The sequence below is a fragment of the Anomaloglossus baeobatrachus genome, chromosome 2 (assembly GCF_048569485.1).
Source record: "Anomaloglossus baeobatrachus isolate aAnoBae1 chromosome 2, aAnoBae1.hap1, whole genome shotgun sequence".
NCBI classification, from domain to species: Eukaryota; Metazoa; Chordata; class Amphibia; order Anura; family Aromobatidae; genus Anomaloglossus; species Anomaloglossus baeobatrachus.
The window spans coordinates 676,340,140-676,365,267 of record NC_134354.1 but is presented as its reverse complement, the minus strand read 5'-3'; the positions used below and the strand labels follow the sequence as shown (position 1 = coordinate 676,365,267).

The following is a 25,128-nucleotide window of genomic DNA, read 5'->3' as shown; positions in this document are numbered from 1 at the left end:
AGACTCCAGGTTGGCCCTTTGCATACTGAGACCATCACCTTCTATGTGATCCCGAGGATGGCTCCTGAGCTCCTGTTGGGCCTACCCTGGCTTCAACTCCATGACCCTGCCATTAGTTGGCACTCTGGCGCTATTACTCGCTGGGGGTCCTTGTGTCATGACCACTGCCTACAGCCCGTTCCTCGGCCCCTGTCACCTGAGCCTGCTATGCCGCAGGAAGAAGAAGAGGCGACGACTCAGTCCAGCGGTGTACCACAGCTCCTGGCACTTGTGCCTGTGGTGCCACCGGACCCAGAAGCAGAGTCGACGCAGTCCAGCGTCGTTCCACCATCCCTGGCACTTGAGACTTTGGTGCCCCCTGCTACTGAGGATGACACACTATCCTGTACCCGGTCCGAGACGCCCGAACCGGTCGCCCACGACTCCAGTCCTGCTTCTGACTGTCTTCCCCTATCCGTTGCCTCCGTTGCCGCTGACTTGGGTTCTCCGATACGGGACATAGTGGCCATGAAAACTGTCCGGGGTAGGCAGTCCTTCCTGGTTGATTGGGTGGATTGCGGTCCCGAGGCTCGGTCCTGGTTGTCCCGGAAGTACGTTGCTGCCCCTCTTCGGCGCGCCTACATGTCCCGGCCGCGGGGAGGGGGGCTTCAAGGGGGGGGTACTGTCACGCTCCCGGTGTCCCAGCAGCCCTCCTTACCCACTGAGCCGGTTCCTGCATCACACCACCGCTCCATACCCACTGATCCGGCCTCACCGTCATTGCACTGCTCCTTACCCACTGATCCACTCCACGTGTCCACCGGTCATGGCTGCCGCTCCCGCTCGTGCTCTCCTGTGTCCTGCTCCTGGTCTCATGAGTCTGACTCTGAGTATTAGCCTCAGGCCTCTGTATAGGACCAGGCCGCGCCCACTCTCCTGGTTTTATGGACCCAGCACACCTGAAGCAGGATGTGACATACGGCTGTGCTGGATATATAAGACTGGCCCTTCCATAGGGGCGTTGCCTGATCAACGTGTCTGGAAGCTTTGTCTTTTGAGCTAGGTGCTCAGGCCCCCTGGTGCCGTGTCCTGTAGACTTCTTGTCTTTGCTCCCTGGTACCTGTGCCTGTTTCCTTACCGTCCTGAAGAACTCTGTGACTCTGCTGACCTGGTTATACCTGTCCCTGCCACGCTAGTGCTCCGGCTGCCGTGTACCCTGCCCCCCGGTGGGATACTCGGTCCAGTGGATCCACCTCCTGGGCCCATCCGTCCTCCCGGTCCTGACAATATCTAATATATACTACTGTATTTATTCTTTCTTTTATGCTTTTGATATCTTGGAAATACATTTTATTAATGGTATAATTGTTCTTTATTAGGATTATATAATATCTAATATATACTACTGTATTTATTCTTTCTTTTATGCTTTTGATATCTTGGAAATACATTTACATAGATTATGAAAGTGAAAAAAAATATGTGCAATGCTTTTTAGGTCTCTTTTCATCAGTATTTTTGATCAGTATTTCATCAGTATTTGCCAAAACCAGGAGTGTCTCCAAAACACAGGACAGGGAGTCAATCTTAGGCTGGAGTCACACTTGCGAGTGACTCATGTGAGTCTCGGATCGCATCACCCGGCACGGCCACATGCTCTCATGAAAGGAGCGGGTAAGCTGCATTTCTGTATCTCTAGGCAGCTGAGACATTCCTGTCAGGAGAGTGTGTGGCCGTGCCGGGTGATGCGATGCGAGACTCACCGAGTCACTTGCAAGTGTGGCTCCGGCCTTACAATTATAGTTTTTCTCTGTAAGCTCCAAACCTGGCTTTCGCATACAAACACTGATGCAAAATACTGATATGTGAATGAGGTTTTACATGTAGGTTTACTGATAATAATAATAATATTATCTATAACACTACATTATTATTATCTTTAGTAGTGTTAAAGATAATTATTAATGATGTTATATAATATTATAAAATATAATGTTAATATTAATTTTGGTATTTTGTTCTCTTCCATTATAACATAGGTGGTCCTATGGGATATGGCCAAGTCACAACATTATCTGTATGGTATCTAGGAAACAAATGAGCTGTTTGGAACGTCTGTGTATTATACCACGTATGCCACCTAGTGGCAGGAGTGTTGTTTTGCACTTAAAAAATGTATTGTTAAAGTGAACAGGTCACGTCATATACAGTCCTATCTGTGGGCAGCATGTTAGGGCCACGTGCACAGTGAGTATTTGGTGTGTTTTTTTACCTGAGTGTTTGTAGCTAAAACCAGGAGTGGGTGAAAAATCCAGAAGTGGTGCCCGTGTGTCTATTATACTTTTCCTCTGACTGTTCCACTCCTGGTTTTGGCCACAAATACTGAGGTAAAAAATTCACCAAATACTCAATGTGTGCACGAGGCTTTGTAGTCCAGGAAGAGCTGTGTACATTGATATATAGTGTTGAGGGAACAGATTCAGTATAATCTGTATTTTATCATTTATATCCCTCCACTTTCTATAAGCAGTAGTCCAGTTTTAGGAGTCCAGTAATACAGTCATACAGGGAAGACTGTCTGTTATTGGGACCTCCTACTGGACTCCTACATTAAATCTTTTCTCACAAAGCTTGATATCAATGTGCTCCGCTCCTCCTGCTCTATAACATCCGTCCCTCGGATCAGATATCATGTTCCATATGGCTGATCCTCTTATTATAGTGGTGTTGTGGGGTGTTTGCATGATATTGTGATTGTATTGCTTCGCACCTTTTTTTGTCATGTCTAGTATGACATAGAGATGTTGCAGCCGCTATCATACAGCTGGCGCCATCCTACTAACCTAGCGCAACACATTGTCTTACGCTATACGTAGGTGTAGAGAGCCTAATTTAAAGGGTTATTCCCATCTCCAAAATCCCATTCCAATATGTAGTAGACATAATAATATTAGTAGTAGTAAATACCTCCAATTAGAAATGTAGTATAGTTCTCCTGATAGCTATGTTTCTAATTTCTTATTCAGGGCATTGCAGTTTAGGTATCCATGGTTATAACCACGAGCAACCAACTGATTAACTGTCACTATATGAGTGGACGTAACCATAGATACCTAAGCTGCAATGCCCTGCACATGAGATAAGTGACATAGTGAATCAGGAGAACTATACTACATTTCTAATTGGAGGTATTTGCTAATATTATTATTATTATTATTATTATTATTATTATTATTATTATTATTATCATTATTATTCCTACTACATATTGGGATAGAATCTTGGAGATGGGAATAACCCTTTAACTTGTATCCTTTGGTAGAATGAGCATAAAACCTAAACTGATGATAGATAGATAGATAGATAGATAGATAGATAGATAGATAGATAGATAGATAATAGATGATAGATAGAGGGATAAATAGATAGATATGGCAACAAATGGCCTTATGCTATCTGCATAAAGAGCCTAATTTAAAGGATTATTCCCATCTCCAATTTCCTATACTAATATGTAGTGGGTGTAATAATAATAATATTACCAAATATCCATGGTTACGATCACTCTTATATAGTAAGTTATTTGTGGTCGTAACCATGGATACCTAAGCTGCAATGCCCTGCACATGAGGTAAGAGACATGGCTATATCATGAGAACTATACATTTCTAATTGGAGGTATTTGCTAATATTATTATTATTACACCTACTACATATTGGGAATGGGATAGGATCTTGAAGATGGGAATAATCCTTCAAATTAGGTTCTTTATTCAGATAGCCTAATCCCATTTGTTGCCATAGCTATCTATCTATCTATCTATTTATTATCTATCTATCTATCCATCTATTATCTATCATCTATCTATTTATTATCTATCTATCTATCATCTATTATCTATCATCTATCTATCATTTATTATCTATCTATCTATTTATTATCTATCATCTATCTATCATCTATTATCTATCTATCTATTTATCTATCTATCTATCTATATCTATCTATCTACCATCAGTTTAGGTTTTATGCTCATTCTACCAAAGGATACAAGTTAAGGGGTCTTCCCATCTACAAGATCCTATCCCAATGTGTAGTAGGTAAAATAATAATAATAATAATAATAATAATAGCAAACACATCCACTTAGTTTGGCAATATAGCAGTTTTTTTTCTAATGGGAAGGGGTTCTTAGGTCCAATTTTATTTAAAAGTTAAAACAAAAACTTTCAGAACAAATCTATATACTTTTTCCAAGGCCAGTGAGATACAAAGCAGTATATTAGATGAAGGCGATTAGCTTATGGGAATAAAACCTGAACTAAATGCAGGCAGTCAGAATGAAGCAGAGAGCATCGTAGCTGCAGTATTGTGTCTATCTGCCTATTTCACTATCCAGCATGTAAGGTCATTCTGTTATTCATGCTCGGATGCATTCTTTTCTGTCTCTTTTTCACAAAAGGGCCTTGTATCTCCAAATTCCGGGCCGGACCCCTGTGCGTTCCAGTTACCAAGGCAACTGTAGCAATTAGAACTCCTGGGAATAGAATGACACAGCTTCTTATTGAGTTTTCCTCTAAACCTTTTTGTGGGGGGGTTGTATAAAAGTGCACTCAGCCTCCTCATACTTTTCTTTTCTTTTCTTGTTCTTAGGTTGAACTTCTCTGCTCTAATTTATTTAAGTGGTTAGAAATATGCCATAAAACCACCTAGATGTAGGGTCAGGGCACATTTATTAGTGAAAGTGTTCTATCTTTGCATTATGAGCATTATATATCCAAGGGCAAAAAGATTCCTTAGATGAAGGGGCATTATAAATTGCATGACAAAGTCATGTTGAATCAACAATTATTATTGCTGTGACAACATCTTACCCTTTTAAGAGTCAGATACCTGTTGTATTATCAGCTGTTATCATTTTGTGCTCTTCTAGTGTAAAGTGAGTAGCGTCCGCAATGTATTTGGGCACCACCACCCACCTTAGAATCCCGTGAATCAAACTTCCTAATCATTTATTATTTTAGGTTACTCAAATGATACTATAAACTACAAAGAGGTAAAGCTAAAAGGCTACAGTCCAAAACCTGCTGATATTGGAATGGAAATCATTGGGACCCCTGGTGGTGAAAACGTGCATTACATGCTAATGTGTTCCGTGTCTAAGGTGCACTTTTTTATATTTTTTCTGTATCTTGATTGGTCTTTATTATATCAATAACCAATAGAATAAAAGTAAATATTTCATTATAGTAAGGCCCTGTGCATACGATGTGGTTTTTTACGCATTTTTTTTTTTAAAATTTGCATCAATATCTGCATGACTCTCCTAAAGCCAGCAACATCTATGGGATTTTGTGTTTGCTGTGCACACAGTGCGTTTTTTTTTCCATCCGGTTTTGGTGACTATTTTTATGCAGAAAAAAATCTGCAGCATATCAATTATTGGTGGTGTTTTTCCACTTTTTCACACATTGACTTCAAAGACATCAAACACCACACCAAAACCGCATCCGGTTTTTGATGCCTTTTTTGCCACAACGTGCAGATTTGGTGCAGAATATTTCTGCACCAAATCTGCAGCGTGTGCACATAGCCTAAATGTGTAAAATGTGAATAGAGTAGCAATCACTTATAGGACAACACTATTGCGGCACATGTATCTGGCCTGTCTTGTTGTATGTGTATGCCATTATTTTCCACAAATATACAGCATAATCTATGCTCCTCCATTTTTTTAAGGAGTAGAAAAAAGCAAAAATTATTATAAGGTAACATTCAGGCATTATGTTTCACACACATGTTCTATCTGTGTTTTTCGATCACCTATTATAGTGCTGTTCCCATGTAGCTGTTGTTTTGTGGACTGTGGCCCTAATCCACCAAGAATGATGTTATTCATGCTAATCTGGATGAAGTTAGACGCTCCTGATTCATCAAATGATGAATGCTTCTTAATGAATCAGGAGACCGAGATGAGTGTCGTACACCTCCGTGCGCCTGGCCACAAATCCTACTCCAATCACTGCTGGAGTAAGATTAGTAGCATAGCAAAAACCGCCGATAGTCATTCATTTTTCACAGATAGAACGTGTGTATAGTCTATGGGATGGTTCATATTGGCGGTTCACATGGCAGTGTTATTTTGTGGATTTAGTGGTCAGCACCAAAACACAGAGATGTGTCTGATTTTGATTTGAGTCACAGATCAAACTTGCCAATGCAATCCTATGGGTCCTTAAAAAAAAAGAACAGCATTTCGATGCCAATTATTTGTCATTCATGTGCTGACCGATTTTCACGTTTGTTTGATAGAAGCTGGAAAAATCTTCTCATACACAAAAAAAATAAAATCTGATTAAACATTACTGGTAAAAACTGACACAGTGATTAAACACTGAAGGAAATGAGTTCACTTTATGTGTACGAGAAAAATCAATGATACCTGAATGAGCCGTATATCTAAGCACACTAATGGAAATTTGGGCATTTTCACATACGCAAAAAATAAAAACGGACGTCTGACAAATTTTCTGACATTTTGGTGGCATTTTCTGATAAGGATAAATCAATATCCATAAACCTAGAGAAGAAGATATTGGGATTCTCTCTTTCCTTGAAACATGCACTTTTTTATTGCTACCCCTTGAGGAAGCATGTATTCATGCGAAACAGCATTGGCTGATAGGGGTGCTGTTTATACATCCTGTCCACCGCCATTAACTTGAGAAAGGCAGCAGCTATAGGCATAGAAGTGGTGTCTAGGTATAGTAAAGTATCCATGCGCTACGCAATGAAACCACCTATTGTGCCACCTAGTGGAAAACAACGGAGTTAGCACTTTTATCTTGAAAATTAAATGAGATAGAGAAAAAAAGTGAATTAAAAAATTGTAGGGCATTAGCAATTCAATACGAATCGACACCTTGCATACAGAAATGCTATGATATGAAACCCATGACCCCCCAAAACATTGAATGCTGGTCACGCATATGGCGCTCATTTAACTTTGATTCTCAAAGTGGCCCCCGTCAGCTGCAATGCACATCTGGACAGCATACTGTGTCTTGCTGCACATTGTGCAATATGGTAGGTGACACGTTTGCACAAACATCTGTAATACGTCGTCGTAGGTCCTGTAATGTTGGTGGAGGGGTCGCATATACCTGCTGTTTGATGTGACCTCACAGAAAGAAGTCCAATGGGGTTAGGTCAGGTGAGCGTGGAGGCCACTCCACACAGCCACCATACCCAATGACTTGTAAGAAGGTCTCCATGAGGTATCGCTTCACGTCCGCAGCCTTGAGTTTTACACGTTCTAATCATAGCATTTCTGTATTCAAGGTGTTGATTTGTATTAAATTGATGAAGCCCTACAACTTTGTAATTCCCTTTTTTTCTCTCTCGTTCCGTTTTCGAGATAAAAATGCTAACTCCGTTGTTTTCCATCAGGTGGCGCTATAGATGGTTTCATTGCGTAGCGCATGGCTACTTTACTATACCTAGACACCACTTCTATGCCTATAGCTGACGCCGTTCTCATGTTAATGTCATTGGACAGGATATGGGTGGACACACTGTATATTAATAAAGCAGTGGATGTTTCATACAGCAAGTGCTGCTACCTTCCTCTCTAGGCTTATGGATCTTTGTGCTGAGCACCACCACTGTTGTGGAGCGCTAGGTGGAACCGCTGATAGTTTGGTTCTCACCAACACTACAAACACTATCTTCCGGTTTATTTCCTGACTGAGTCTGATACACTGGGTCTTCAGTGCTATGTCTGTTCTTTCATTATTGTATTCCATATTTGATAATCTACAAAATAACCAAAATGTAGCTGAGGATTTCCACATTTCTAAAGACTTCCCTGATCCTGTCGGCAGCTCAGTTGCCTGTCAGACCTGCTTTATAACAAGCCTGATTGACTCGACCTTTTGACAAATTGCTGTAAGTTGACACATACCTTAGAGCCAGGGGCACCGGGGAAACCAGGAGCTCCAGCTGGGCCAACAGGACCCTGCAAACAAAATGAGACTGTGAGTGATTTAAAGGCAGTGAAATATCTCAGTTTAGCCCTAAGTATTTTGACAGCTGCGGAGGAAATGAGAGCCGGCGAGCACGGTATACACTGTATCTAAACAGACAATTACAAGGGGCGACTTTACTCTAAGAATAAACACAATCCACCTATTGTAACCGATGAATATTATAAAGTATAATATCAGCTTACTCTTCACAATGAAGGGATTTACTCATGAAATGGAAAATACTCCTGACTCCAACTATTTCTGAATTACCGTATATCTCAGGAGTTTACATTGTATCATTTAGTCAAAGCAGGTGAAAATCAAATGTAACGTATATACAATAAGAAAGCTGATGAGATAACTTACAGGTGGGCCGGCGGGACCGGGCAGACCGTCATTACCACGAGCACCCTGAAAGAGAGATAGAATGACATAGTAAGTAACAATAATAGATTGCGCTGTTGTTTTTCATAAGTCTTAAAGAAGTAGTCTTAAATTCTTAAATAGTTGAATCTGTAAAGCGCTAGTAAAATATTGTGCCTTCATGTGTATAAATATGTGACTCTTCAGATTCTGTGTTACACTCCGCCTGATGGAGAGACCTGTTATTTGTTACCGTCTTTTCGATGAGGATTCTCAAATTCTAATATTTTTCCATCTACTGCCTAACACAGTACAAAAATATATTTTAACTGTAGTAAAAACAAGAAAATTAGTAATTGACTGTTTACAAATCATTGCCTAGGTTACCGGCCACCCTGCGGAGTCTGGTTACCTACTTAAAGGGGTTATCTGAGACTATACAATATATTTTACAATGTGACTATGAACGAACAGGTTGGTAGCTGCTAACTACCTGCCTGTTCTGCCCGGCACAGATCTCTGCTGGCATAGAGTGTTCACAGACCGCTCCTGGCGGCGATTCAGTGTCTTCCGCTGACGTGACTTTGACAGAGCTGTGTCTTCTCTCCCGCTATGTCCTGTTGATGGGGCATAACTGCCAACGTCATGCTTATTGACAACCGGCTCCCCAATGCCTAACTGTATGATGTTGGAGGTCATGGCCCATCAACACAGCAGCCCAGAAGTGAAAGAGCTGCCCTGTTAGGGCTAGGACACACGGCAAATAAAAAATCGCATTCCACTCGGACCCATGTTACTCTATGGGATTGTTCCCATCTGTGATTATTTTCTCAGCCCTAATTCTACCGAGAAAAGAGTCGCAGCATGCTGCGGGTGGAATCCGATCTGTTTTCACTCGCACCCATAAAAGTCTATGGGTGCAAGAGAAACATTGCATTGCACTCGGATGACACTGGAGTGCATGCGATAATCGCATCAGCTGGCAATGGAAGAGACAGGGAGATTAATCCCCTCCCTCTCCTCCGCAGCGCCCGCCCTCTCCTCTGCAGATGTGATCCAAGTGCAGGATCGGATCTCAGTGGCATGACACTCGGCTTACATTCGCAGTACAGCGGGAGTTGAGAGTCGCATCGGAAGCCATACGCTCGTGTGGCCTTAGCCTTAATGTCATGCAGCTAAGTCACCGGCAGGAGCGGTCTGCTCTCAGCCAGCACCAGGTAGAACAGGAAGCTATCAAATACTTATCTCTTAGTTTATGGGCTCATAGGGCGAAAAATGCCCTTTATGAAGGGTGCGCTGCCTGCAGACTCTATGCTTTGAAGCTGGTCGGATCATTGGATCTGACTACTTCACCCATGTTACAGAGACAATGCTATCTCTGCAGGAATCCTAGGGAATAGCACAGTGCAGCAAGGTGACCTTGCCGCTGGTCAGAGCTGTCAATCTTTAGAATACCATAGACCATGGCAAAGCAGGAAGCCGTGATGGGGGGAGTGCGGCGCTCCTGAAGATAGAGCATCACACCAACTCTTTAATGGGTATAGCTCTAACATATTCTGTAGAAATGTTGATGATGTAGCTTTTAGCAGCCCCTGTTTCTGATGGAGGTCACTCACTAGGGCCAATTTCTTAGGAAGTCAAAGAACTGAAATCTGTTCTGCGTAGAATCAAATGGGCAACAGTTGAAACCACTTGCTTTAATGTAAGAACTACATGAAAAAGGACATATTATGGAAAACAGAACAACATCTATATTCCAAACCTATATGATGTTGACGAAACAAATCACTTGGGAAACGCATTATAAAGGCAGTAATATGCAGTTTCCACAATGCAACATACTCTATACTTTTATTCCAAAATTTAATATGGACAACTTCATTCCTGTGGTCTAAAGAGTCTTAAAGAAACTCATACCTCCACCATAATAAATCATGTATAATCAAATGACATAATACTAGACTACGTTTTGGACTAATAGATTGTACCTATTCATAAATCAACTACAGTGACACCTAGGGGATAATATGCTATACTGCACATTTTGCAATTTTTGCTGACATGGGCAATTTTGCAGTGGAGAAAGTATTTTTTTTCCATAGCTTGGGCAATACAATCCTTTAAAACATGCTGCAACATACATTGATTGATGACTTCCATTGAACATAAAAAGGACTAACAAAACAAGACAGTTTTTTTGTAATAAAAGGTTGGGATATATTAAGATGGATAATTAATCAATAATGAAATCAATAGTATTATCAATAGCTACGTCTAAACTGACTCAATGCTGCCACTTAGTGGTTTAAGTCTTGAACTTCATCCATTTGCCTTGTCTCAATACAGTAGAACTAAAGCCTCTATATCGCCACCAGGTGGATAAAATGTGACATTGCACATGTTTCTGAACACCTGCATTTACATGGGCATTTAAGGAGCGGAAAGAATGTGAAGGTCATATAGATCATAGAGATTTGCATTGGAAATAACTGCCATAGGGATGGCAAATCCAATTTCACATCCAATTATAACATTCAAGGAATTTGGAAAATCAAGGCAAATCGTGGCAATTATTGGAACAAAAAAATACATTGTGATTGCAATGTGTCAACGCAGCCATAGAGACTTTACCATTACAAACATAATTACTCATCTGCTTGCAAAATTAAGTATCTCCAAGTAATTGTAAGAATGGAAATCTCACACCTAAATAAAAGGTGCCTCAATATCAGTTGGCCAAAAAATCAACTGGCTATCAGGTATTCCTCCTGAACCCCATATATACGTGCTTGGCTTGGTTGAGTGTGCATGTATTTTCAATAAGGAGAATCTTCAGGACAAATTCAACACACATATTGATTGTTCTGATCCCTGACATCATCTATTGTAACCCCTCGTATAGATTTGATAGTTGACTAGCCTTGAAACCACTAAGTTGGACTAACATTATTGTAATGAATGTAGAAGCTTTAAAGGGCTTGTCTGGGTGTCTAGGGTTAGTAAACATGGTAGCTACAGTGTCATCCCACCCACAGGTTGTGTGAGGTATTACAGCTCATTGCCGCTAAAGGGAATCGTCAGCAGGTTTTTGCTTTCGCATCTGAGAGCATGATGTAGGCAAAGAGATCCTGAATCCAATGATGTATTAATTAGACTACTGGGTGGAGCCATTATCACACAATCAAAGTTTTTAGATTTAGCCATGCAGCATAGCTCAAAGAGCTGCCCCCACCCACACCAGGCTTTCTATGTACTCTGTCTATGGACAGTGAGCTGGTAATCACAGAGAGGGGCATCTTGAACTTGCTGCTGTGTCAAAGCAATGATAGGCTACTGGTGTTAAAACAAACATAGCAGGTAAACAACATCACAGTGCATAAGAATCGCATGGCTGAAATGTCTGTGTTAACCCATACAGCATGCTGTCTTCAGATTACCTAACAAAAACCTGCTCAGAGATTCCCTTCACTAAATTTTTTATTTAATAAATAACTGTATATATGCATGTAATGTAGTATGAGTGTATTAATATATACTACTGCTGCTCTCTCCAGGATCCAGCGCTGGTCTTCTCTGCTTCTCCGTGACGTCACCGCAATTGTGACTATCCGGGTCACTTTATGCTCTATGTATGCACCAGAAGTCTCTTTTACAATGAAATCTTATGAAGCCTTGCTCTAACGCTCCATAGACTTACACTATAAAAGCCACTTTCGGGTTATACAGAGCGCAGCGTGACTCAGAGAATCTGAAGAGTGGTGATGTCCCTGAGAAAAGGAGCAGAATGGTGCTGGATCCCAGAAAGAAGAGTGGTAATATATGAGTATATTAATACATTCATACTACAATCCATGCATATATACACTTATTTAATCAATAAAAAACTTTTAGTGGGGGGCTTATTTAACAATTACATCCCATGTACAGGTGTGCTGTTGTTTCTGGGGGAAAAAAATAGCCAAGTTTCTCTAAGACTGCACTCACTATTCAAATCAATAGGAGGTAGATATGCAGTACCCAACCGCAGCTGATATCAGCAGACGGTACAGCTCCGGCTACCTGCTGCTGCCACCGGCACTGAGAACAGCTGATCAACAGGAGTGCAGGGTGTTGGACCGGGCCGATCAGACATTGATGACCTATCCTAAAGGCCACTTTACACACAGCGACATCGCTAGTGATGTCGCTGCCGATCGCACCCGCCCCCGTCGTTTGTGCATCACGGGCAAATCGCTGCCCGTGGCGCACAATATCGTTAGTCCCCGTCACACATACTTACCTGCCTTTCTAAGGGGGCGGTTCATTCGGCGTCACAGCAGCGTCACTAGAGGCCGCCCAATAGCAGCGGAGGGGCGGAGATGAGCGGGCCGAACATCCCGCCCACCTTCTTCCTTCCTCATTGTGGGCGGCAGCAGGTAAGGTGATGTTCCTCGTTCCCGGGGTGTCACACATAGCGATGTGTGCTGCTGCAGGAACGACGAACAACCTGCATCCTGCAACAGCAACGATAATTGGGAAAGGAACAACGCGTCAACGATCAATAATTAGGTAAGTAATTTTGATCGTTAACGGTCGTTCGTGCGTTTCACACGCAACAACGTCGCTAACGAGGTCGGATGTGCATCATGAATTCCGTGACCCCAACGACATCTCGTTAGCGATGTCGTTGCGTGTAGAGCGGCCTTAAGGATAGGTCATCAATGTAAAAGTAGTGGCCAACCTCTTTAATTGATTTTTGAAGGAAGATTTCCACTACAACAGTGAGTCTGAGTATATGAGTAAAGATGCTTCAAACAATATGTATTTTCCATGCGTATTTATTAATAAATTTCCTATATCAGAAACATGATGAAAAAATACATATACAAATATATACAAAATGTAGGCAAGGTAAGGCTAAGAGGAGAGATCTTAAAAGGTACATGCATAACCTGCAAGAACTCATGCAGAGAGTCCTAAAAATCTACTGGGGAGTGATATCTAAATATCATGTCACATAGTTCCAAATATGCACAAAAATATACACCGTGTGTCAACTGCTAACATGGATGCCCGACAGTTGCACAATGAATGATTATACCCAGGGTCTACTTACGCCTGCTGTATGGAACCACAGGGCTTATCTTAATCCAGAGAGCCATAGTTTGTTTGGTTAGTATAGAAATACCAGACAACCACAATTGTGTACAAATGCCCAAAAATTACACAATGAATGATTAAGCCCGAGGTCTGCTTAAACCTGCTATAGAAAGCCAAAACCGTATATTAAATGACTATTAATTTTTGTATCCAATTAGCCTCAGCAGGATCCCAGACACCAGGGCACAATAATTTGTTTAGTTAGTCTCAAGACAACCACAATTGTGTGCATCTAGACGAGATCCATGACCACAGAGCTTACATTAATCATTATGCATCCCTAGCAGGCACATTAAGTATCTTATGGCGATTATAAAGGGGCCCTGTCCCTGCACAGCCAGATATTGCCAGGCACTATAAATTGTACTCAAAAATCCACCTTACAAAAGGAATTATATCAAGGCAATAAAGGCATATGCACAGCAGGAGCCCCGTACACACTACACTCAACAGGAGAGTCGCGCTAGCAGATAAGAGGAAAAATAGGCCAGAGATATGTATATCTGGGCACTATCTGCGCGCAAAGAGCCCATGTGAATGATTGTGTGTACCTCACAAACACTGATCACATAAAGAGGAACTATATGAGTCCCAGTATTTATGATGGCTGCAAGGAGGTCCTGTCCCCACACTGCACAATACCGCTGAACACCTATGTATTACACTTTACATCAATTACATGAAAGTTAAATCACAGCAGTAAGGGCATATGCGCACAGGAACCCCGTACATACCATCCTCTGCAGGAAAAATACTGGCAGGTTAGTCAGATGAGAAGGGGTTAATCCCCAAGAGAACCTCCAACGTACGTTTCACAAAACCACTTGTGTATTGTTGCTTCGTCAGGGAGTGCACCACTCCCTGACGAAGCAACAATACACAAGTGGTTTTGTGAAACGTACGTTGCACTCCCTGACGAAGCAACAATACACAAGTGGTTTTGTGAAACGTACGTTGGAGGTTCTCTTGGGGATTAACCCCTTCTCATCTGACTAACCTGCCAGTATTTTTCCTGCAGAGGATGGTATGTACGGGGTTCCTGTGCGCATATGCCCTTACTGCTGTCATTTAACTTTCATGTAATTGATGTAAAGTGTAATACATAGGTGTTCAGCGGTATTGTGCAGTGTGGGGACAGGACCTCCTTGCAGCCATCATAAATACTGGGACTCATATAGTTCCTCTTTATGTGATCAGTGTTTGTGAGGTACACACAATCATTCACATGGGCTCTTTGCGCGCAGATAGTGCCCAGATATACATATCTCTGGCCTATTTTTCCTCTTATCTGCTAGCGCGACTCTCCTGTTGAGTGTAGTGTGTACGGGGCTCCTGCTGTGCATATGCCTTTATTGCCTTGATATAATTCCTTTTGTAAGGTGGATTTTTGAGTACAATTTATAGTGCCTGGCAATATCTGGCTGTGCAGGGACAGGGCCCCTTTATAATCGCCATAAGATACTTAATGTGCCTGCTAGGGATGCATAATGATTAATGTAAGCTCTGTGGTCATGGATCTCGTCTAGATGCACACAATTGTGGTTGTCTTGAGACTAACTAAACAAATTATTGTGCCCTGGTGTCTGGGATCCTGCTGAGGCTAATTGGATACAAAAATTAATAGTCATTTAATATACGGTTTTGGCTTTCTATAGCAGGTTTAAGCAGACCTCGGGCTTAATCATTCATTGTGTAATTTTTGGGCATTTGTACACAATTGTGGTTGTCTGGTATTTCTATACTAACCAAACAAACTATGGCTCTCTGGATTAAGATAAGCCCTGTGGTTCCATACAGCAGGCGTAAGTAGACCCTGGGTATAATCATTCATTGTGCAACTGTCGGGCATCCATGTTAGCAGTTGACACACGGTGTATATTTTTGTGCATATTTGGAACTATGTGACATGATATTTAGATATCACTCCCCAGTAGATTTTTAGGACTCTCTGCATGAGTTCTTGCAGGTTATGCATGTACCTTTTAAGATCTCTCCTCTTAGCCTTACCTTGCCTACATTTTGTATATATTTGTATATGTATTTTTTCATCATGTTTCTGATATAGGAAATTTATTAATAAATACGCATGGAAAATACATATTGTTTGAAGCATCTTTACTCATCTCCTCCTGTTTTTGATTTACTTTCTGAGTAGCTCAGTTCCACAATGCAGTGTCCCAATTAAGGGACCTATGCATTGTGGATTAAATATATTGTTGGAATACATGTATCTAGTGAGTCTGAGTATGCGGCAGTGAGCATATCCACTGCATGTGAACACAGCCTAATCGGACAAAGCTTTAAAGCCCTGCATTTCTTTCTTTGTTTGATCAGATTATGATGATCAGGTCTACATTATGATGATTGGGTCTAATCAGACCTGATTGATCCTCATGGATTCATTCTAAATTGTGTGATCGGAGTGTATTTAGGTAGAGAAAGGGAACGTTTCGATAAAGCTCTTTGACTATAACAGGGTAGATGTGAGCCACGGTAAGCGATGGAGGAGGAATGTTGGAAACAAGCCCAAACACAGACCATCCATAGATATGCAGGCATGGTCTGCTGTTACTGCAGGGGATTAGGGATAGACACTGATCACTTCTGTTTCCTATAACTGCTTTCATCCATGTGTATGATGAAACCTCATCACACAAATGCGGTTTTATTGGGAATATCGTTAAGCTTCTACAATGAGTTGTATCAATCCCGCATTCAGATCGGAAGTTTACATAGATTTTTTTTTTAATTCATGTTCTCCTGTGAATGATCAGCTGCCAGTCCGTACATGTAAGCTGTCGACTCGATGAAAACATAATCCTTATTCACACTCCTAATTGTTTTCACTATGCAAGTCATGTCAGGTTCCTCTGACAGACATGACTTCAAACATACAAGCACTTGTAATCTAAGGCGAGATGCCAGAAAGATATCGAATACACAATTACAGCTGCCGGGATACATGGTCTAAAGATAATCTTGGTAAGGGGGCATATAGGAAGTCAATTTTGTGTAAGCTACAGACGATCCTTAATGCGGTTGTATGAAATTTAAAAAAGAAAATTGACGAATAGAAGAAAAGTTGCTAAATAGGGATGTTCAAATACCTCAAATATTCGGCTTCGCGAATATTTTCGAATAGGTTGCTGTTATTCAACTATTCGCGAATATTCGATGCGCAATGTAAGTCTATGGGAAATCTGAATAACAACTATTTGGAACTATTTGGGCTTCCCATAGACTTACATTGCGCATTGAATATTAGCATAGTGGCGAGTTATTCGTCGAATATTTGCGAAACTGAATATTTGAGGTATTCGATCATCCCTATTGCTAAAACCTAAAAAGAACCAATAATCACCAGTTTAATCCCCTGACGCTCCAGTGCTGGCGCTTCAGTTGTCCCCACAGGCTTTATTTACTTCCCTGTAGTGATGATGTCACGGAAATTCATATGACCACTGCAGCCAATCACTTGCCTCAGTCACTTGCAACACATTCCCGCATCATACTGAGGTCAGCCATGGTCTGCGGTGGTAATAATAATGTAAGAAGAACGGGGAAATCACCCAAATGTCGGGGGTTGGAACTAGAGGCTATTGGTGAATATTACTTATTTTTTACTTTTTATTTCTTACTATTACCTAAGTTTTTAAAAATCAGAAACAACCACTTTAATCCATTATGTGGATCTCTATAACTTCTGTCACTGATGTGTGTGTAGTCTATGGTGATGGCTACAATAAGTGACTTTAACAATTGTTTTTCACTCTTAGAAAGCAACAATATATAGGAATATCTTTAAAAATAAAATAATTTTCTAGATTTAGTTGTTTTAATACTCACAGCAGCACCAGAAGCTCCAGGACGTCCTCTCTCACCAGGGAGACCACGTGGACCCTAAAATAAATGAAGATAGGAGTTAAGCATGTGCCAATATGAATAACTTTGCCTATAGGGAATCATGGAGACCTATGTCCTTCTTTTTAAGTAAAAAAAACTGTTGTACCAAAGCTCCTATGATCTAATATGGCAGGAGAAGTATATATTATTATACCCTTCCATTATAATCATATATACTAAGGGGTTAGAAACAATATAATGGCAGTTATCATATAAAAGCCATTTACATTCTTCTAGAATTGTCTAACAATTCTCGCACCGTCAGGGGAAGTATAGTTTGGACTAATCCTACTGCTCTCATGGAGGATAAGATCACTGGATTACTATTTAATGGAGGGTCTATTTAAGATGAAATATATGTCCTGTCTTAATAATGAAAAGATACACTGACTTTAAATATTGTCCTGTAGTGAATCTTTCTGATGGCGAAGGAACAATCTACAACATTCTCTTCCGAAAGAGGCTACTTACCATAGGGCCAGGAGCACCAGCCTCACCAGGAGCACCACCTTCACCCTATAGGAGTACAAAGCAAATGTTAAGGTGAATCATTAAATATCAGTGACTTTTTAAGCTTCTTATAATAGTTTCAGTATACTTTCTATAAAAATGAGCAGTGCGTTACCCACACCGTCAGCTCTCCATAGCACCTGTTCTTGAGACAGGTGGCAGTCCCAGAAGTGAGACCTGCATTTTTGGCATATACTCTGGTTATGCCAAAGACGCCTGTAATGGGAATACACCTTCTACAAATTCCCTATGTTCTATAGAAAGCAACTGTCAACATATTATATGGGTTGTAGTCATATACTGTGCAATAGAAACTAAAGTCTATCCCATCTATATAAGGTGGCCAGTCGCATCCTATTATACTCAGGAGGACATTACGCTCTACCTCAGCACATCAGACTCTCACCTACCGTGGAAAGCTTCAAGAGGAACCTCAAGACCCACCTCTTCCAACAAGCCTACAACCTACAATAGCCCTCAGTCCAGTAGACCACTGCGCAACCAGCTCTGTCCTCACCTATTGTACCATCACCCATTCCCTGTAGACTGAGCCCTCGCGGGCAGGGTCCTCTCCTCCTATACCAGTCTGTTTTGTACTGTTAATGATTGTTGTACGTATACCCTCTTTCACTTGTAAAGCGCCATGGAATAAATGGCGCTATAATAATAAATAATAATAATAATAATTACCTTGGCACCAGCAGCACCAGACTCTCCCTTTGTGCCATCCAGACCAGGGTAACCCTTTAAGAAGAAATAAAGGATATTATTAATGTTTGATAAACACAAATACATTGAGTAACTACTGTAGTCTTACAAGTAGTGCGTCCATGTATTATGGGTTATTTAGTATTTTATATATACTTTAGTATTTTACATATTAAACAATGGCTATGGTTTATCCTTTACTGTAAACTATACTATAGTAGTACGTACTCTGTGTCCTTTTACTCCTGGAAGTCCTGGGGTTCCGGGGAATCCACGAGCACCCTAAAAAAAATAAGATTGTGATTACAACAATTTTCAAAGTCAAGAGAGCAACAATAAGATAAGTGTAAACAATTTGATATAATTGGATGTGATAAGTGTATTTAGGACTAAGGTATTTATTGTCCCTCATGGGTATGATGTTTGTAATAAAGGTCTTGGGGCACGATAATAATATCTCCATCCCAATAGAGCATGATATCCTCCAACAGTAACATCTGTGTTCCAGAAGTTGCACATCACATGAACACTTTTCATTCCAACCGCAAAACATGGTGTCCTTCATTCAGTATCTCACAAGTAGGTCATGATGAGTCCCATAAATACAGCCATTGTGCCACCAGCAGGATGTGACGTGGTATCCAATAATCATTGTATGGATCTTCCATTAAAATGTCTCGACTCCAAATAGTAATTTCATACCTGATGTTCTCCAATAATGGTGTCAGTGTTCCCAACATGGTATATGATGGTTTCCAATATTTGTAGGAATATTCCACTAGTTGTAGGTGTTGCTTTTAATGAAACATGTTATTGTTCATCCAGTAGGATTGTAGGGTTTCCATTAACCGTATCAGTATTCCAGAACTTCCATTATTATAGTGTGAAGGTTTATAAGAGTAATATCCACGGTCCAAGCAGTGCATCATGATGTATTCCATAACTAGAATTCGGTGTGGGATTAGGAATCTTCTGCTAATAGTGTAATGTATTATGAAGCCAATGTTCCAACTGCACCACCAATGACCTCAGTGTCAGGAGAAATGGAGCACATTAGGTTATAGACTGTAAGAGTGATCTGACTGTATAGATTGTGTGTATACCATTTATTTCTTGAGTTATAATGACACCATAGGTTTCATGTTTTCTGATGACTACATGGTCTTTGTCATTACCAGCCCATTATCTGTATGTGGTATTTTGTAATTTAAGGTGATAATTGTCAAAAAGCTCTTACCTGTGGTCCTGGGGGTCCACGTTCACCAGATTTACCAGGTTTTCCAGCTTCACCCTAATGAGAGAAAACCTTAGTTAAAGACTGTAAAGAACAATCTACTCAATTTTCACCCTATCAATAAGTGGTAGTACTGTATGTTATACCATACTTGTTAAAAATATATTATATATGCTTATATATTTGTATTAGTACTATACTTTATATAAGTATATATTGTTACATTAGTTATATGGCATAATCTCAAATTGACAATTCTATTTCTAACATTTAAGAATATAATATTTATTTCCTACTGATATATATATATATATATATATATATATATATATCTGTTGCTTACATCATCACCAGGCTTTCCAGAGGGGCCAGGAGGGCCACGGGGACCCATAGGGCCCTAGAAAAGAAAACAGAATTGCAATTAATGATGCTCTTAAACAAATTTGAACACAAAAACAAAACTTTTTTAAAGCTAATATGCCCCTCAGTGGTTGAGTAATGCTTCATATTCTAATGAATGTATTATTATTGTAATTTATATAGCACCACTAGCAAAATACCCATTGCTTCGCTCATGGAAAATGATATGTTAGATTGTTGGTTACACTTGCTGAGGTTAGTTTCACCCTGAAGTTTACATCTTCAGCGTTTACAAATTGTTTTTTTCAACTCTTTTTGTTCGTTTGGCATTAACAGTTGTTTATTTTTATTTGTTGTAACACTTACCCGAATAACAAGTACTTTTTGAACTAATTTGTATTAAATATTAAAATTTACTGTTTCCTTTGAAGCCCGGATTCACATTGTTCACTTGTCTCAGCTATTTGAGACAGTTTTGCTTTATTAACTTTTGGATTAACCTGCCCAATAGTTGGTCGTTTTCGGCGGTATTTTAAAAAACAGTCTTCAGTATTATGATCCTTAGTAATCACCCCCCACTGATCAGAGATCTAATAGGTGAATCTATATTTAAAGCAAAAACTGTGTGTCCTGAAGCACCCCAAATCTCAGTTATAAAAACTGCCTCACAGTCAGACTGTTCTAATTCTCTATAACAACCAATCAGAGCTCAGCTTTCACTTTACCTCAGCAGCTTCAATACTGAAAGCTGCACTCTGGTTGCTATAGGCAACCATAGTGATCTTACTGTGAGGCAATTCTAATAAATGAGGCACCAGTTACTTCTGCGGTGACTATAGGCAACCAGTGATCTAATCTGTGAGGCTATTCTCATAATGAGGCCTCAGTCACTTCTGCAGTGGCTATAAGCAACCAGAGCAATCTTACTGTGTGGTCATTTTCATAAATGAGGCCTCAGTTACTTCTGCAGTGACTATAAGCAACCAGAACAATCTTGCTGTAGGCAATTCTCATAAATGAGACCCCAGCTACTTGTACACTGATTGTTGATAGCCATTGCTATAGTTAAAGACTTTAGAGTGTGTTATCAGGTTGCCCCACTTTAGCGACTATACAGTTACTAACCCTTTATGAGCGACTCTTTGGGCGCCATGGCTTTAATTCTTTAAGACCCATTGGGCAAAAACTGTGTCTACAGCTTCAATGCTGGAGGCTGCACCCTAGTTGCTATAGGAAACTAGAATGATCATACTGTGAAGTAATCTTCATAAATGAGGCCCCAGTTACTTCTGCAGTGGCTATAATCAACCAGAACGATCTTACTGTGAGGTAATTCTCATAAATGAGGCCCCAGTTACTTGTGCACTGGTTGTTGACAGCCATTGCTATAGTTAAATACTAAAGCGAGTTATCAGGTTGCCCCACCTTAGCAACTGTACGGTTGCTGCCCCTTTAAGAGCAACTCTTGGGTGCCATCCCTTTAAGATTTTTTAGGACTCTTTGGGCAAAAACGTGGTTGTGCATGGAATACACTGACACCCATTCTCTCCTAAATTTCTATAGAGCCTAAATTTGGGGGGGTTTCCAAATTTTTGAGGGGTCGAGATTTCTAGTTATTATGTTCACAGTAGTTTTAGACTGGAGGAAACCCACGCAAACACGGGGAGGACATACATGCTACTTATAGATGATGTCTTTGGGGGGATTTGAATCCAGGACCCCAGTGCTACAATGCTAATCACTGAGCCACCGTACCGCCAAGTATAGTGTTGATATGGTGGGAAAAAGGCTTTGATCCATCAAGTCCAACCTACATGTAAATCACAAAATGTCCTCTTAAACCCAAAGTTTTTGCATACAGTAGTTAATTTTGACCCCCTATTTAAAAAATAAGGAAGTTGACTCATTCCAGTACTGACTTCTGTCAAATTATTTAACTTTTATCTTTTGGACAATTTTGCTAAATATAGTGGAAAGACCTTAAAGGACTAACTAAGCTTGAGCTGACCCTCTTTCTCTCAGGGATACACATAAAGACTAGAGTAGACAATGATACTGTATATAGCTTTATTGTTGGTTAAGTCTGTACACCCACAGCCTTAATTAATAGACACTGACATTCTTGTAAGTAACTAAGATGTCTGATTATGGACAGAATCATCCTCTGTTGGCAATTGAAATGTGCCATGAAGTAAAGGGGACGCCTACTATAATCACAAACCTAGAAGACATAACTCCCCCAGTGTCGGTGTATGCACCATTTCACTTCTATGGCCATAGACATAACATCATTACATCCACATAAAATGAATGAGGATCTCCTGCCGAGATATAGGCACTCTACTTACAGCAGCACCGGGTTCACCAGGTTCACCAGGATTTCCTTGGAAACCTTGAGGTCCCTAAAATTAAAATCAATTACAGTTAATGAAAAGAAGTTAATGAGATTTTAACCAATGAGACACATAATAACAGATACTTACAGGAGAGCCAGTTGGTCCAGGAGGTCCTCTAGGTCCCATAGGGCCCTATAATATGAAAGAATAAACATCAGTAAGATCTAAATTAGATAGTGAAATACCCCTGTAGAGGCAATCAATGGCCTTCTGTAGAGCAGGAGAGTATGGAACTGTGCGCTTCTTGTGTGTACTAAGTAACACATCGATATTTATTTAAAGCGGCTTCTCAGAGGCTTTGAGCTGGAAGGCAGCCATGTTTACCAGCTCTAGATTTCATTTATTGCCTGCCAAGAGGGGCTGGAGAGCAGACGTTTCCTGCAGGAATTCATTGGGGATTTTATAAAGCAGTAGCTGTTGTCTGCATGGTTAAGACTTCCAGTCCACGACTAAGTAAAGTCTAAACAATCATGCTGCTATGTGTATGGGATTCATTATATATATATTTTTTGCAAACTGCAGTTAGGAAGTCCCAGCAATTCTATGCAACATCTCCTGTGACAGCTGTATTAATTTATACAGAGCATTCTAATGCTAACATGGACAAAACAGAGTTCATTGTCTTTCCTCCTCACTCATCTCCTCCAACAAGCCTTTCCATCAAACTTGATGGTTGCTCACTCACCCCAGTCTCACAAGCTCGTTGCCTTGGAGTAACCCTCGACTCTGCTTTATCCTTCAAGCCACACATCCAAGCCCACTTCAACTCATGCCGATTACAACTCAAAAATATCTCCCGGATCCGTGCTTTCCTTAACCAAGAATCTGCAAAAACATTAGTGCATGCCCTCATCATCTCCCGCCTCGACTACTGCAACCTCCTGCTCTCTGGCCTCCCTTCCAACACTCTTGCACCCCTCCAATCTATCCTAAACTCTGCGGCCCGCTTAATCCACCTCTCCCCTCGCTACTCCCCAGCCTCGCCACTCTGCCAATCCCTTCACTGGCTTCCCATCGCCCAACGACTCCAGTTCAAAACATTAACCATGACATACAAAGCCATGCACAACCTGTCTCCTCCCTACATCTGTGACCTAGTCTCCCGGTACCTACCTGCACGCAACCTCAGATCCTCACAAGATTTCCTTCTCTGCTCCTCTCTTATCTCCTCTTCCCACAATCGCGTACAAGATTTCTCCCGTGCATCCCCCATACTCTGGAACGCTCTACCTCATCACATCAGACTCTCCCCTACCGTGGAAAGCTTCAAGAGGAACCTCAAGACCCACCTCTTCCAACAAGCCTACAACCTACACTAGCCCTCAGTCCAGTAGATCACTGCGCAACCAGCTCTGTCCTCACCTATTGTACCATCACCCATTCCCTGTAGACTGTGAGCCCTCGCGGGCAGGGTCCTCTCTCCTCCTATACCAGTCTGTCTTGTACTGTTAATGATTGTTGTACGTATACCCTCTCTCACTTGTAAAGCGCCATGGAATAAATGGCGCTATAATAATAAATAATAATAATAATCATTCTGAGGTGCATAACGATTCAGACTGTAAGAATTTCCCTTAAATTTGTCCACTAGGTGGCTCCATACTTGCAGGCAATCATTTTTGGTTACAGTCTGTAGGCACCTACAATTTATGCAGCATAACTTTGAAACTACTCCCTACATATATATATATATATATATATATATATATATATATATATATATATATATATACACTGTATACATACATTTTTATACAGTATATATATATGTACACATATATGCATGCATATTAAAAATGTAATATGTTCAATATATAATGTAACGTATTTAATATATTATCTGATATGTTATATATTTAATATGTAACATACAATATAATATATATATATATATATATATATATATATGTATATGTCTATATATCTATAAAAAATTCTTGAATGGTACATTATATTGAAAGTTTTTCTCCTGCAAGTTGATATCCTATAAAAATTTGTTCTAATTTATTTATACTATTGACAGCTTTTGAAAACTACTGAGGCGGGTCCCTTTCCTTTAATGTATAATCTACTACTAAAGAAGCCCATTAGGATTCAAGGGGGAGACTTGATCTGAACAAGTTCATGGCTCCCATCGATTCCATTCACTGATGGGTTTTTTTTTGCTGAGAAATGGGTTATTTTATGTCAAGGCAATGAGTTAGGATGATTGGGGGGTATTTAAAGTATATGGTTCTTTTTAGCTCTACACAATTGTGGGTTGATAACCCAATTAAAATTTCAAAGCCAATGGTTAATCTAATCGCACTGACAATGTGGATGTTTGATCTTTTACTTTCTATATTTGAGCCCATGGTATACAGTATATATAAGTATTGCAAGAAGGGCATTCTCTTTGAAAAGCCCACAAGGAATATGGCGCGTTTGGTCTTAATGATATGTGTGCGAAGTCATGCTATACAGGGAATCTTTCCCTGATGTAAGATGGCGAGTGCGCATTTACAGCTG

General features: G+C 40.5%; 1 protein-coding gene across 2 annotated transcripts in view; it reads right to left on the bottom strand.

Annotated features, from left to right (window-relative positions):
• COL2A1 (collagen type II alpha 1 chain) overlaps window positions 1-25,128 on the bottom strand; it is an 88,665-nt gene that overhangs the window by 46,615 nt on the left and 16,922 nt on the right. For both annotated transcript variants that reach the window (XM_075337152.1, XM_075337153.1), the window contains 10 exons: window positions 22,708-22,752; window positions 22,573-22,626; window positions 20,208-20,261; window positions 19,868-19,921; window positions 18,859-18,912; window positions 18,613-18,666; window positions 17,884-17,928; window positions 17,356-17,409; window positions 8,374-8,418; window positions 7,944-7,997 (listed from right to left, as the gene is read on the bottom strand). In XM_075337152.1, the coding sequence (XP_075193267.1) occupies window positions 7,944-7,997; window positions 8,374-8,418; window positions 17,356-17,409; window positions 17,884-17,928; window positions 18,613-18,666; window positions 18,859-18,912; window positions 19,868-19,921; window positions 20,208-20,261; window positions 22,573-22,626; window positions 22,708-22,752 (513 nt within the window). The remainder of the gene's footprint in view (window positions 1-7,943; window positions 7,998-8,373; window positions 8,419-17,355; window positions 17,410-17,883; window positions 17,929-18,612; window positions 18,667-18,858; window positions 18,913-19,867; window positions 19,922-20,207; window positions 20,262-22,572; window positions 22,627-22,707; window positions 22,753-25,128) is intronic.